We start from the raw sequence: 15,750 nt of genomic DNA, 5'->3' as shown, positions 1-15,750 counted from the left end.
AAAAAGTATATAGGATCAGTAGAAATTGCTATTGCAGTATACTTGACAAAAGACACAAAAAACCTTTTATCATTTATTTTCCCATATTTAATTTTCATTTATTTGAAATATCTTTAGTTTTTGAGACAACTCACTATAGATTCTGTTTTTCAGATTTGCTTTCAAATATCATCATGTATGCACCCTTAGTTCTTCAAAGTTGTTCTGCTAAAGTCACAGAAACTTTTGACTATTTATCCTTTCTGCCGCTTCAAACTGTACAAGGGCTGCTGAAGGCAGTGCAGGTAAGTCTTTAGACTCCTAAGGAATTTGGCAAAACTGAGGTTGAACTGCCTAATGGAAGTCTGATGTGATTCTTCATAAATACAAATGTCTGAGATATCCTGTATTCCTTGGTTTTGAAGCATAAAACTGTATTAAAAGTGCACGAGCACCGAGCGAGACTCTGTTTCTAAGTGTACCCCCTTCTTCCTGGCACACTTGTGTCTCCCATGACTCATTGTCAAGTTAGTGAGATAATTGTAAAGCTCTTAGAAATTTGATGACGATAGGTTTAAAGGCATTTCACAATTAGTTTAAATTTAGTATTTCAAAGTATGCTGTTGTCCATATTACTAAGTGTAATAAGCATTGAAACATGTATGTAAAAACAGAACCAAATTTCCTTATATAAGCCAAATAGTGACAGTTTTGGGTAGAAATGAGCAAAGGCTAATAAACTTGAGGGTTTTTCTACCTACTTCTTCTTTGTCTTTCAGCCCCTTCTCAAGGTCAGCATGTCAGTGAGGGACTCCCTGATACTTGTCCTTCGGAAAGCCATGTTTGCCAGGTATTGGAAATCCCGTGAGACCCTGGGAAGTAGTGCCTTCTAATGTTACTCACCATCTTCTCTGCCGTCTCCTTGTACAGCCTGTTCACAGTGGTCCTGCAGATGTCTAACCCAACAGAACAGCTTTCATCAGGCACAGCCTTGTGCTACGTGCAGGGTTCTTTATCTCATGCAGTCTTCAGAGTAACCTGTAAAGTTAGAATTATTACAGTCTCCTCCATACAGATCAGGAAACTCAGGCCTAGAAAAGATAAGTGACTTTCCAGAAGTCAAACAAAGGTTCGTGGAGCTAGAATATGAGCTTCTGGTCTCAGGTACTCTGCTGTACACCCCTAGAATAATCTTCAGGACAAGGTTGCAGTGCCAGCTGGCAAGAGTTCTAGAAAGGAAAACACCTTCATTAGGAAAATATTCAAGAAACTCACTCTAGTGAATATTGAGTTATGGTCTAGTGACTGTAGACTAAATTGTTAAGCGGTCTCAGGTATTTTTTGGCTTAGTCAATGCCTCCTGATCTCTTTTCCTTTATTTCTTAGTGTATAAGCTAAAGATGATAATACTACCTCCCAAAAAGTATTATGGGAGCTAAAGATGATATTACTACCTCCCAAAAAGTATTATGGGACCAGTAATAGGTGGAAAGCATTTGGTACTTTAAATATATGATGCTCAATTTTTTTTTTTTTAATGGTTACTTATTTTTGAGAGACCGCACAAGTGGGGGAGGGGCAGAGAGAGAAAGGGAGACACAGAATCCAAAGCAGACTCCAGGCTCCGGGCTCTGAGCTATCAACACAGAATCCCAACGCGGGGCTCGAACTCATGAACTGTGAGATCATGACCTGAGCCCAAGTCGGACACTTAACCAACTGAGTCACCCAGGCACCCCTAAGATGCTCAGTTGATGTCACATTGACTCTATTATAATGTGTTTGTGGATATACAGAGGAACAACCAGCAAGTATTATACTATTATCCCTCTTCTAGAGTTGACAGTTTTTTGGTATTCCTTACCTAGAGGTATGTCTGCTAGGCCAAGGTTTGTATGTCATAACATCTCCCCCATGAATTGATCATTGAGCCTCAGTGAGATGAATGTATCATTTTTCTGGATGGAGGGTTTACAAGGCGCCAAGCACTATACTCCTCTGCGAAGAAGGGAAGTGGTCCTTCAGACAGTCAGCCATTTCTGAATATTTGATATTTAGTACTTAGTACTTAATATTTGAGTTATTGGCCCATTGTATAGCTTCTCAGTACTCTTGTTCCTCACATAGAAGAAAGTATAGATCGTGTCATGAGGTTAACTAGATAGTGAGAAATCAGCTGAGTTCCTCTACTGCTAACTGCTGTGAACAGCTGATGTTTTATTTTGAGTATATAAATTTATTTTATTTTGCTCTGTGCTTCATTACTTATTCATATTCCTTTTCTGTACAGAGGTAACTGGCTTTTTCTGACCCAGAAACCTATTCCTGTGAAGCTAATATTGTTGGTTAACTATTTCTCTGTCTGTTCCTGAGCTAGCCAGCTTGATGCCCGAAAAGCTGCGGTTGCTGGGTTTTTGCTGCTTCTGAAGAACTTTAAGGTTTTGGGCAGCTTGTCCTCCTCCCAGTGCAGTCAGTCCATCGGTGCCAGCCAGGTAAGGACTGTTAACGCTGGGTTGTCGTGTGCATTCGTGAAGAAGTTGGTGATGTGTATGCTGTTCTTTCTCTCTCCTGCTCTGGTTGTACAAATGACCCTGAAACAGAGTCTGATGATGATGGCAGTGATAACAGCTAACACTTACTTAAAATGATGGGTTTGCTGTGTGCTAGACAGTGCTCTCCACCACGGTAGCTACTAGCCTCAGTGTGGTTGTTGAACTGCATGCTCAGTTGAAGTGTGTCTGGCCAAATTGAGTCACGCTGTATGTGTAAAATGCATGCTGCATTTTGAAGATTTAGTGTGAGGTAAGGGAAAATAGCTTGTTATTTTTAATTTCGATTACATATTGAAATAGTTTTGATATATTTGGTTAAATGTTAAAGTTAATTTCACCAGCATCTTTTTACTTTTTGAATTTGACTACTAGAAAATTTTGAATTAGCAATGTGACTCGCATTTGTGGTTTGTCCTGCTAGGTGGTGTGCTAAGTGTTTTATATTTATTATGTCATTTCATCTTCCTGGTAATCCTCTGAGTCTAGATGTTATTATTATCCCCATTTTTAATAGTTAATTTGCTTTGCACAGCCTGGTAATCTGAGAAAATAAGACTTTTTACAGTATTTTGGTAATTCAGACTTTGGAGCAATAAAATTTTTTTTTTTTTATTTAAATTATGTACTGTGTGATTTGTAAATAGCAAATTAATGAAACAATCTTATTAGGAATCCTTTGTTGCCCTAGTGTGATTCCAAAAAACTTTTGTTCATAACATATGGCACAGACTAAATATTAGGAACACTGGGTGTCATTAGTGTATTGTTAAAATCATTCACATCTTAATAAGAAGACTAAGGCTGAGGAAGGTTAAATGACTTGCCCAAGGTGATGTAAGCAGTGAAGGGTAGAGCTAGGATTTGATCTGTCAGTATTAACTACCTCACTGAGATGCCTGTAGTAAGGGTTAGGAGTCTTGGTCTATAGTTACTGGATTTATTATTTAAAACAAGGGCTGTAATTCTTTGTCTTGTCCATTTCTAAACTAAACATTACCTATCTATAAAACTCTGAGGATTTTGTGGAAGCAAAAAGAGCTAGATTGTGCTAGCTCCTGAAAATATTTCAGGAAGCATTTAGACCTTTTAAGTATAATCAAGTATATTAAGACTACTGGATTCTAGTGGTGAAATCATCTCTGTGCCATCCTAAGCACCTGACATTGCCAAGGAAGACCTTAAAGGATAGAGAAGAGTTAATTTTGTTGAAATGCTTGAAAATTCTTACTCCAAACCAGAATAAGAGTGACACTTATCACATCCTACTGACGATTTTTGCATATGGGGAAAGCTAAATTTAAGTTTCTTTGACCAAGAACACAGGCTCATTTTACCTTCTTTGTGAAAATTAATTTGGTAAAATATATAAGAACTGGCCTCTCTTCCTTTCAGGTCCATGTGGATGTTCACAGCCGTTACAATTCTGTTGCCAATGAAACTTTTTGCCTTGAGATCATGGATAGTTTGAGGAGATGCTTAGGCCAGCAGGCTGATGTTCGACTCATACTTTATGAGGTAAATCAGAGTGGAAGAAATATAGCAACCCCCAACTAATAATCCTTTTTATTTTAGTAAGTTTTTTCTGATTGTAAAAGTACAGTTCACTCTTCCTTGATGCAGTTAGGATTTGTAGTTTTGTGATGGCTAGCCAAAAGGTTGTTTAAGGTGAGGAATCATAAAGAATATTTGAGGTGCACCTGGGTGGCTCATTTGGTTGGGCATCCAACTCTTGATTTTGGCTCAGGTCATGATCTCACCATTCTTGAGGTCGAGCCCCACGTCGGGCTCTGTGCTGACAGTGCACAGCCTACTTGGAATTCTTTCTCCGCCCCTCCCTTGCTCACGTACACATGTGCACACATACACTCTCAAATCAACATTAAAAAAAAAAAAAAAAAGAATGTCCACACCTGATAAAAGGAATCTGAAACTTGCGTCTGAAATAAATGGTGAAAGACTAAATGTTTTTCCCTATAATCAAGAATAAAGATACTTGTTCAGCATTATAGTGAGGGTTCTATCCAATACGACGAGAAAAAGAAATAAAGGCATACAGATTTGAAAGGATGAAATGTGGCTGTCTTGATTTGCACTGTATGTAGACAGCAAAGAATCTACAAAAAAGTGAGTTTAGTAAGGTGGGATACAGAAACCAATTTTATACTAGCAGTGAACAATTGGAAATCAAAAAACATTTATGATAGATAAAAATAAAACACTTAAGGATAGGTTTAACAAAGAATGTACAAGATATGTGCACTGAACACCTCAAAATATTGTTGGGAAATTAAAGAAGAAAAGGTAAATGAAGGATGTGCCATGTTTATAGATTGAAATGCTCAGCACAGTATTTTTAGTAATTTTAGTCTCAAAAAAGTCTGTAGATTCAGTGCAGTCCCAACTGAAATCCCAGGATTTTTTGGACAGAAATGAAGTTGATTCTAAAATGTAAAGGACCTAGGGGTGCCTGGGTGTCTGTCAGTTGGGTGTCTAACTCTTGGTTTTGGCTCAGGTCATGATCTCACAGTTCATGAATTCAAGCCCTGCATCGGGCTTGGAGCATCCTTGGGATTCTTCTCTCTCTCTCTCTCTCTCTCTCTCTCTCTCTCTCTCTCTCTCCCCCTCCCCCCTCCCTCTCCCTCCCCCCCCCCCCCCTCCTCCCTCCCCCTCCCTCCCCTCTCAAAAACAAACATTAAAAAAAATAAAATGTAAAGGACCTAGAAGGATCAAGACAATTGAAAAAGTATGAAGTTGCTCAGTGGATTTTTGACCAATATCACAAGGTAATTTAGTAGAAAAAGGATGATCTTGTCAACAAGCCGTACTGGAACAATTGTTTATTGTATTGGAAGGGGGGGTCCCCAAAACCACCATGTTTAAAGATTTCTCTGGGAGGACTTTTAAACTCCGCATATATTAATTCTCATGGCTAACTATATTCTAGTTAAGGGATACAAAGCAAAATCAGCAGAAGCAAGGGATACGTAGGGTAAAGTCAGGAAGAAACCAGGTGCAAGCGTCTAAGAATCCTCTCCAGCTGGGATTGCACAGTATGCACTTAATTCCTTCAGCAAATGAGTTGTGTCAACACATCAGTAGAAAGCAATTCCTCAGTAAAGGAAGCTTATTAGAGATTTGGTACCCAAGGTTTTTACGGGGTGCTGGTTTACATAGGCACTTGTGCTTATTAGCACATATCCAAATTCCAAACTTCCAGAAGAAAATAAAAATATTCAGCATAAACCACATTGTACAGTTTATACACAGTAAATTTCTATCATTTAGGGAAAGCTTTTTATCGGTGTAGGGGACTGTTTACCAGCCAGATTCCCAGCCACCCATCAAGGGGCAATCTTGCAAGCAGGCTTTACTAAGGATGACAGTCTCAGATCTACTGTGTTAACTCTTCTCTGCAGTCCTCCACATGCAAAAAAGAATCTGCACTGAATGTAGCTCCAAATTTTAAGACTTGATACAGATCATGGACTGATCTATTAGGATATTGGTGTTCATTTGTTCATTAAAGACGTCACATCATCGATTTGTAAAAACTCTTCATGTGTTGGTATCAACACTGGTCATACTTGTTGCAGGGTGTAGGGCAGATGACTGTTTCCTTGATGATGATACTTTATGTATATATGTATGTATGTATTTTACATCCAAATTAGTTAGCATGTAGTGCAACAATGATTTCAGGAGTAGATTCCTCAGTGCCCCTGACCCATTTAGCCCATTCCCCCTCCCAAACCCCCTCCAGTAACCCTCTGTTTGTTCTCTATATTTATGAGTCTCTTATGTTTTGTCCTCCTCCCTGTTTTTATATTAATTTTGTTTCCCTTCCCTTATGTTCATCTGTTTTGTCTCTTCAAGTCCTCACATGAGTGAAGTCGTATGATTTTTGTCTTTCTCTGACTAATTTCACTTAGCATAATCCCTTCCAGTTCCATCCACATAGTTGCAAATGGCAAGATTTCATTCTTTTTGATTCCGAGTAATACTCTATTGTATATATATACCACATCTTCTTTATCCATTCATCCATCGATGGACATTTGGGCTCTTTCCATACTTTGGCTGTTATTGATAGTGCTGCTATAAACATGGGGGTGCATGTGTCCCTTTGAAACTGCACACCTGTATCCCTTGGATAAATACCTAGTAGTGAAATTGCTAGGTCGTAGGGTAGTTCCATTTTTAGGTTTTTGAGGAACCTCCATACTGTTTTCCAGAGTGGCTGCACCAGCTTGCATCTTGCATTGCCATCAACAATGCAAAAGAGATGCTCTTTCTCCGCATCCTCACCAACATCTGTTGTTGCCTGAGTTGTTAATGTGAGCCATTCTGACAGGTGTGAGGTGGTATCTCACTGTCGTTTTGGTTTGTATTTCCCTGATGATGAGTGATGTTGAGCATTTTTTCATGTGTCAGTTGGCCATCTGGATGTCGTCTCTGGAGAAGTGTCTGTTCATGTCTTTTGCCCATTTCTTCACTGGATTATTTAAAAATTTAATATTTGTTAACGCTAATTTTCCTTTGTGTCTTCTCTTTAAAAAAAAATGTTGGGGCGCCTGGGTGGCTCGGTTGGTTAAGCGTCCGACTTCGGCTCAGGTCATGATCTCGCAGTTCGTGAGTTCAAGCCCCGCGTCGGGCTGTGTGCTGACAGCTCAGAGCCTGGAGCCTGTTTCGGATTCTGTGTCTCCCTCTCTCTCTCTGACCCTTCCCTGTTCATGCTCTGTCTCAAAAGTAAATAAACGTTAAAAAAAAAAAAAATTTTTTTTTTTTTTTTAAATAAAAAAAATAAATAAATAAATGTTTAGGGGGTCAACTCTCATTTACTTTTTCTCACAAATGAACCATACAGTCTTTTTCCCAGTTCCAAAAAGAAAGTTCTCCCCAGGATTTAATTTTTTTTTTTTAAGTTATTTATTTATTTTGGGAGATAGCACACATGAAGGGAGGGGCAGAGATAGAATCCCAGGCAGGCTCCACAGTGTCAGGGCAGAGCCCCATGCAGGGCCTAATCCCACAAACTGTGAGATTATGACCTGGCTGAAATCAAGAGTCAGATGCTTAACTGAGCCACCTAGGCCCTCCCCCCACCCAAGATTTTAACTTAAGTAGTTTTTAACTATGGGAAATACTGGATGGGAAGAAATATCACACAGTCATTTACTTTAGAGTGCTCAGGGCCAGGAGACATTTTTGAAGCGCTGGAAAGTAAGTGGAAATAATGTCCTAAAAGGGAAGGCTGTTAATGTAGGATGAGACAAAAGAATGAAGACCTAGAACATTCTTGACTGTAAAGGAGCAAAGTACTCCAAATCCAGAAATGACCTGTTGTTTAAAAATTATGATGATTGTGGTCAGTTTATTAATCTGGTTCTCAGTGATCAAAGATCTCTTTTTAGGGGTGCCTGGGTGGCTCAGTCAGTTAAAGCATCATGACTTCAGCTCAGGTCACGATCTCGCAGTTCATGAGTTCGAGCCCCACGTCTGGCTCTGGGCTCTGTGCTGACAGCTCGGAGCCTGGAGCTGCTTTGGATTCTGTGTCTCCCTCTCTCTCTCTGCCCCTCCCCTACTCATGCTCTGCCCCTCTCTCTCAAAAATAAATAATAAAACATTAAAAATTAAAAAAAAAAAGATTTCTTTAGTTCTTTTTAGGCAAATAACCTAAACTCTCTGAGTCGTTTCTCTGTCTATAATTTCAGTCATTTTCAAAGAATTAAGAAATAGTGTAAAGAAATAGTATTGTTTAAAAAAATTTTGTTTTAATGTTTACAGTTACGATTGTCCAGAGGCGCCTGGGTGGCTCACTCGGTTAAGTGTCTGACTCTTGATTTCAGCTCAGGTCATGATCTCACATTGTGAGATGGAGCCCTGTGTCAGGCTCTGCACTGGGTATGGAGCCTCCTTGGTATTCTTTCTCTCTCCCTCTCCCCTGCTGGTCTGTGCTTGCGTGCACCCATGCTCGCTCATTTGCTCTCTCTCAAAAAAAGTAAATAAGAAAAGTAAAAAAAAAAAAAGTAAAGTTAGAACTTAGCGTACCTGTTAAAGAGCTTACTCTCTATTTGATTCCTCTTAGGGGTTCTATGATGTCCTTAGAAGGAACTCTCAGCTGGCTAATTCAATCATGCAGACTCTACTTTCACAGGTAATACATTTATTTTATTTTATACGTTTATGGATATAGAGAATAGATAATAATACATGGAGAGGTGATAATACATGGAGACATTTTCCGGACTTTCCAAAATATAGAATAATTCCCAAATAGTACACTGGTACATTATGAACATGCCTGGGGTATGTGATGCTGTCCTGATGTTTTAATTACTACTTACCTACCTGCCCTTTTGCATCATCTTAACAGTTATTCTCTCAGGTATATTCTCTCTCAGTCTGCACCCTAAGTCAGAAGGACCTTTTGAAGAACCATTTGTATAAGGGCTATTAGCAGCTGTATCTGTTTGTTTTACTTCTAAAAGAATAGAGAGATGTGAAACAAATATAGCAAAATATGGATGTATTACATCTAGGTTACAGAGGCATGGGTTATATTCTGTACTTTTCAGTTTAAAAAAGGATTTTTAAACTACTTCAAAAAAAAAGATTTCAAAAGATCACTACGAAACGAGTTCAGCTGGAGAATATCTGGCATAAATAAGACCATTTACACTCAACATTTATTCATTAAGCATTCCTTGAATCTATTTTTTTTTAATTTTTTTTTTTTAATGTTTGTTTATTTTTGAGACACAGAGAGACAGAGTACGAACGGGGGAGGGGCAGAGAGAGAGGGAGACACAGAATCGGAAGCAGGCTCCAGGTTCCGAGCCATCAGCCCAGAGCCCGACGCGGGGCTCAAACTCACGGACCGCGAGATCGTGACCTGAGCTGAAGTCGGACGCTTAACCGACTGAGCCACCCAGGCGCCCCGAATCTTATTTTTTAAAATACCTTTATTGAGATGTAATTTACATACCGTATAGTTGACCCATTTAAAGTGTACAGCTTGGGGCACCTGGGTAGTTCAGTCAGTTGGGCATCCAGCTCTCGATCTCAGCTCTGATCTTGATCTCAGGGTTGAGTCCAGGCCCCATGTTACTCCACGCTGAGCATGGAGCCTACTTAAAAAAAATAAAAAATAAAAAAAATTAAGTGTACAACTCATTGGTTTTTAGTGTATTCATTGAGTTGTGCAGCCAGCATCACAATCGATTTTAGAACATTTATTTCATCATTTCAGAAAGCCCCACACCCTTTAGCTAACACCCCCTAATTTTCTCATTCTTCTCCCACACACCTAGCCCTAAGCAACCACTGATCTACTACTTTCTCTCTAGATTTGTTGTGGACATTTCACATAAGTGGAATCGTACAATATGTGGTCTTTTGTGACCGATGGCTTTCACTGAATGTTTTCAGTTTATCCATGTTGTAGCATTTATAAGTACTTCATTCCCTTTTATAGCAAAGTAATATTTTATTATATGGTATTTGAATCTTTTTTATATATTGAGAGTTTCTTGGTTTGTAACTCTCTCGAAGCTTCCCAGGTATGATCTGAAACTGGCCCCCATACTCAGAGGGCAGGGAGAGACCAAAGAAAGAAGCAGCTCGGGTGCCTGGGGGCTTGAGTGTCCCAATGACTCTTAATTTTGGCTCAGGTTGTTGTCTTGCGGTTCCGTGGGATCGAATCCCATGTTGAGCTCTTTGCTAATGACGCAGAGCCTGCTTGAATTCTCACTCTCCCTCTCTGTCTGCCCTTCTCCCATGTATGTGCATGCTCGCCCACTCTCTCGAAATAAATAAACTTTAAAAGAGAAAGAAAGGAAAGAAAGGAAGGAAGGAACAAAGGGAGAAAGAGAGAAAGAAAAGAAAAGAAGAAAGAAAAGAAAAAAAAGAAAAAGAACCACTCCAGGTTGGAGGTAGCAGTTTTTTCATGTCCACCACTCAGCTAAAAAGAAAGTTCTCTCTTTTTTTCCCCCACCCCCCCCTACTTTTGTATGTCATTACTTTTGTTATAATACTGAAGAAGCTCCATTTAAAGTTAAGATCTCGGATGTGTAGAAATTATTGGAAGGTCCTTATACTATTTATCTAAAGATTTCCATTGGGCCTCAAGCCTGATCCTATGCAAAATTTATATCCTATTAACTATAGTGTATCTTTTCAAACTGTTATAATCAGCCCATCAACATTCATATACTTAACAAGCATAGAAAATTGATTGAAGGTATGGAACACTGCTTCCCAACTCCGGTTAGTATGTGTACCAGTAAAATTGTGCAGACTCTAAAAAGGAGAGAAATAATAGCTAACATTTCTTCGTCTCTATTGTGTGCTAAGTAGTGTTTTTAGCACTTTACATGTATTGGCATGTTTAATTCTTATACAGCCTCATATGTTTATAGTAATATTTCATCACAGATGAGGAACGAAGGTATGGATGCCTTTACCAAAAGTATTAACACATGAGTCTTAACTGGGACCTGGACTCAGCCATTCTGACTCTAGAGCTTATTTATATATTCTTAACTATCAAACTATATTGGAAATGCTGATTGCTTTAGGTTGTAGGTTTAGGAATTGATGTGAGAGAGCACGATGTTTTGTGAGAAAGTTAGTGGAAATGGAGTAGGAAAGATCTCAACATGATGCCTAAAGCAAGGGTAAAGGATGAGTTGAGGCAAAGCAACACATATTTTGCTGCATTGTTCTTTGGACACTTGGGAAATAGGTCTTAGATGGTGTTAAACATTAAAGGTGCCATTATTTGGACCAGTTAAAGAAGTGAAAAAGCATTCATGAGCCCTGGTGTGTTTTTTTCCTTACCACACATAGTTAAAACAGTACTATGAGCCAAAACCTGATGTGCTGCCGCCTCTGAAATTGGAAGCTTGTATTTTAACCCAAGGAGATCGAATCTGTCTACAAGAACCACTGGTGAGACTTTTATTCTTCCTATAACCATTATTTTTATTATTAAGTAAAAGCATCAACCCTGTTGAAAGAATCCGTCTTCAGGAAGATACCTTTCCTGAAAGCACTCTTCTGGTACTCCCAATGAAATTTTACTCTTAAATCTTCCCTCCTTATCTTTTCTTACCCATCATAAACCTTGGATCTATTGGTAAGATATCTCCATGTTCACATTTTACAAAGTCAAGGTATCCATCACCCCCCCCAGGAAGCATTTCATCTCCCATTTGTGCCTCTTTGACTATATAATATACTAAATATACTGTGGAATGGGGAAAGGAGGTCACTCGGTAGCAGATGAACCCAGGAGACCTGCTTCATTAGTCTGGAGAGAGTGTATGATTTAGGCAGAGCTAGAATTGGCACTCTTGAACCCTCAGGGGAACTAGGACAGGTTGTTTTTCTATTCTTACTATCCAGCCTCAGAAAGACAGGAAAAAGAAAATAAAAACTGAAGCTCCACCACGCCAAGCAACTTAGAGCCCATGATGGGGAAGGAGGTGGTCTTTCATTTGTCAGATCCTGCCTCCATAAATGGGCCTTTTGTGCCATGAGGTGGAGATGCTCGGTTGGTCTCCCAACGATTCCTTTCCTGTCTTCAGAACAGCCTCTGGGACTCAGTAGCCAGAGAGGATTTAACTTCACAACCAGGCTTCATGGTATTTCCACTAGATCAGAAATAGCACATTCTGATGTTGCATTCTGAGGTGCCCACTACTTGCAAAGCCAGTTTTGGGAAAAGGTCAGGAAAGAATGCAAGAATACCTTTGTTAGTTCAGTTAACTTTTTCCAGTTTTAATTCAGGTTGACTTAAGTTATTCATAACTTACTTTAGTCTTATAGGCTAAAATAACTTACTTTAGTCTTATAGGTTAGAATTATATGTTGATTATCAACAGCCTCCTTCAGTTAAACACTCAAGAATGTTTACTATTTTCTTCCTACAGGATTATCTGTTATGTTGTGTCCAACACTGTTTGGCCTGGTGTAAGAGCAAAGTGATGCCCCCACAGCAGGAAAAAGAGGAGGAGGAGGAGGAGGAGGAGGAGGGGGTCTATCAAGACCTGGAGGACCTATTGGAATCTATTACTAGCAGAATGATTAAGAGTGAGCTAGAGGACTTTGAACTGGTAATTGCTAAGTCTCAGCTCTATTGAACGATGGAGGCTGTTTTAATAGCTTATTAATTTTTTTAAGTTTGAGAGAGTGCATGCAAGCAGGGGAGAAGCAGAGGGAGAGAGAGAATCCCAAGCAGGCTCCACGCACAGCCTGACTCAGGGCTCAATCCCACAAACTATGAGATCATGACCTGAGCTGAAATCAAGAGTTGGACGGTTAACCAACTGAGCCACCCAGGCACCCTGCTTATTGACTTTTCTTTAAAATTTTATTTATTTATTAAAAAAAATTTTTTTTAGCATTTATTTATTATTCAGAGCATGAGCATGGGAGGGGCAGAGGGAGGGGGAGACACAGAACCCGAAGCAGGCTCCAGGCTTTGAGCTGTCAGCACAGAGCCCGACGCAGGGCTTGAACTCACAAATCGTGAGATCATGACCTGAGCCGAAGTTGGACGCTTTACCGACTGAGCCACCCAGGCATCCCTGTTTTTTAAGATTTTATTTTTAAGTAATCTCTACAGCAAGCATAGGGCTCAGACTCCCAACCCTGAGATCAAGGGTTGCATGCTCCACTGACTGAGCCAGTCAGGTGCCCTGATAGCTTATTAATTTTTATCTTTTGTCTTTTAGGATAAATCAGCAGATTTTTCTCAGAGCACTTGTGTTGGCATCAAAAATAATATCTGTGCTTCTCTTGTGATGGGAGTTTGTGAGGTTCTAATAGAATATAACTTCTCCATAAGTAATTTTAGGTAAGGTACTGCCACATATAACTCTCCTTGCAGTTTGATGAAGACTCCATTTTATGGTTTTGTTTTGTTTTTTTTTTTGTTTTTTTTTTTAACTCTAGCAGCATGGTAGGTACTAACAGACCAAAGGCCATGACACTGTCTTTTGTGAACATCTAGCCTGAGACAGAGAACCAAAACATATGCCACAGGGGCTGGGGATTGTTGTCCCTCTAGCAGGCTTCCATTTAGCCAAAATTTCCAGACCCTGAACTCAAGTTCTAATTTCAGTAGAGCAATTTTGATGGTTTGGTAGTACTGGACTTTCATGCTCTGCATTGACTGGCATAAATAAGAGAGAAAAAAACACAGCTGGATTAGAGTGATCTGGGAGTTAATGCAAATTCATTCATTTATAATGTGTCTAAAATAGAACATCTAGAACACCTAAAGAAACATTGGGGTTTCCTTATTATTGGGTGTGAAAGTAAACTGCAATACTCTGATGCTTATCCTTAGTGGTCTCTTTTTCCTTTTATGCAGTAAGAATAAGTTTGAGGAGGTTCTGAGCTTATTTATGTGTTACAAGAAACTCTCTGACATCCTTAACGAAAAGGCTGGTAAAGGCAAAACTAAAGTGGCCAACAAAACGAATGATAGTTTTTTGTCCATGAAATTTGTGTCTGATCTTCTCACTGCTCTTTTCAGGTAAGGTGGTAATAGAGTGCTTAAAGATGTCTGTGTAGTGAAGATAGTAACAGTTACCTAGATTCACTAGTATTATGTAGTTTGGATTCACAGTTCTTAATGTATATACAGTAAGAAGTAAGTCAGGAGCTTTTCGTAAGTTTCTTGAAATGAAAGCTGGATAATCTAGGTAGACACTTGAAAGAATACCTTGAATTATTTAAGGAAAACTCAGAAACAATGGACTACTTAACAAAAAGATAGGGATAGGTTGCAGTAAGGTATTGTAGGGAAATCTGCCGAAGTACCTTGAATAGTATAACAGATAAAAAGGGAAAAAAGAAGAACCTGAATTGAAAAAACAAAGAACAACAACAAAGGAAACTAAGACTGACATTTTAATTTTATCAAAGTGAAGCGATTGGGGGAGGGAGGAGAGAAAATGAGGTAACACTGAGAATGAAGGTTGTAAAAGGTGCTGTGGCAGTGACTGTGGCCTGGGGTACCTGGGGTCTGTAAGTAAGAACTTGCTAGGTCCTGCTTTTCTGAATAGTCCCTACAAAACCTAATTCCAGATCCCAGCAGCAGTAGGGAAATCTGTTTCTCTCTCTCTCTCTCTTTCTCTCTCTCTCTCTCTTTCTAGGGACAGTGTCCAAAGCCACGAAGAGAGCCTGTCAGTTCTAAGGTCCAACAATGAGTTTATGCGCTACGCAGTGAGTGTGGCTCTGCAGAAGGTACAGCAGCTAAAGGAAACAGGGCATGTGAGTGGCCCCGATGGCCAAAACCCAGAAAAGATCTTTCAGAACCTCTGTGATATAACTCGGTAAGTCACTCGCACCCTCAGAAACCTGTTCTATTTGCTGTGGAATCTCCAAGAGAGGAAACGGGGTGGGGATGAAGGCGGTTTGAAGTTGGGTGCAGCCTAAGAGTGAAAGTGCAGTCACTAAGTCTTTTTTCCTAGTCTTGCTTTAATGTGGAATGTTAGTTACATAGAAAGTGTTCTTCTAATACTAGGAATAAAGAGGGATGTTGTAATGACTAAGTAGTTCATCAAGTAGGCATTACAGCTTTAATGTACATGTAGCTAACAACAAAACACTAAAATTCTTTAAGCAAAAACCAATAGAACTGAGGGAGAAATAAGTAAATAATTCATCCCCTGTTAGAAATCATTAGAGAATTGGTATTTAGAAAATCAGGAAGGACATAGAAGACTTAAGCCACATGATCATCCAGCTTGACTTAATGGGTATTTATATAATACTTAACAGTTTCAAAATGTATATTCTTTTCATGTGCACATGGTATATTTATCAAATGGACCATATTTTGGGCCATAAAATAAACTGAACAGATTTTTAAAATAGAACTCTGTATGTTCTCTGAGCACAATAGAATTAAACAAGGAAGTGATAACAAATATTTTTAATTTTTTTAATATGTTTTTTAAATGGCTGGATTATCCTTGTATATTCAGAAATGAAATGCATTTCTGAATAATCCATACTCAAGGAGGAGGAAGTGAAAAATCAGAAAATGTCTTGAACAGAATGAAAACACACTACATTTCATAATTTGTATGATCCAGCTAATGCGGTTTTAGGTAGAAATTTGTAACCGTTAGTGGTTACGTTAGGAAAAAAAGAGCACATCTCTAAGCTCCCACGTTAAGAAAATAAAAAAAGAAAAACAGATTAA

General features: G+C 39.0%; 1 protein-coding gene across 1 annotated transcript in view; it reads left to right on the top strand.

The window, feature by feature from the left end:
- Positions 1 to 15,750, top strand: part of FANCI (FA complementation group I) — an 87,084-nt gene that overhangs the window by 53,934 nt on the left and 17,400 nt on the right. Inside the window, exons 15-24 of the mRNA XM_030317402.2 lie at positions 154 to 284; positions 759 to 829; positions 2,357 to 2,471; positions 3,924 to 4,046; positions 8,617 to 8,685; positions 11,379 to 11,480; positions 12,464 to 12,646; positions 13,268 to 13,389; positions 13,909 to 14,073; positions 14,696 to 14,875. Coding sequence (XP_030173262.1) covers positions 154 to 284; positions 759 to 829; positions 2,357 to 2,471; positions 3,924 to 4,046; positions 8,617 to 8,685; positions 11,379 to 11,480; positions 12,464 to 12,646; positions 13,268 to 13,389; positions 13,909 to 14,073; positions 14,696 to 14,875 — 1,261 coding nt within the window. The remainder of the gene's footprint in view (positions 1 to 153; positions 285 to 758; positions 830 to 2,356; positions 2,472 to 3,923; positions 4,047 to 8,616; positions 8,686 to 11,378; positions 11,481 to 12,463; positions 12,647 to 13,267; positions 13,390 to 13,908; positions 14,074 to 14,695; positions 14,876 to 15,750) is intronic.

This window comes from Lynx canadensis, chromosome B3, assembly GCF_007474595.2.
Source record: "Lynx canadensis isolate LIC74 chromosome B3, mLynCan4.pri.v2, whole genome shotgun sequence".
NCBI classification, from domain to species: Eukaryota; Metazoa; Chordata; class Mammalia; order Carnivora; family Felidae; genus Lynx; species Lynx canadensis.
Note: the sequence above shows the minus strand (reverse complement) of the source record. Positions and strands in the feature narration are given on the sequence as shown.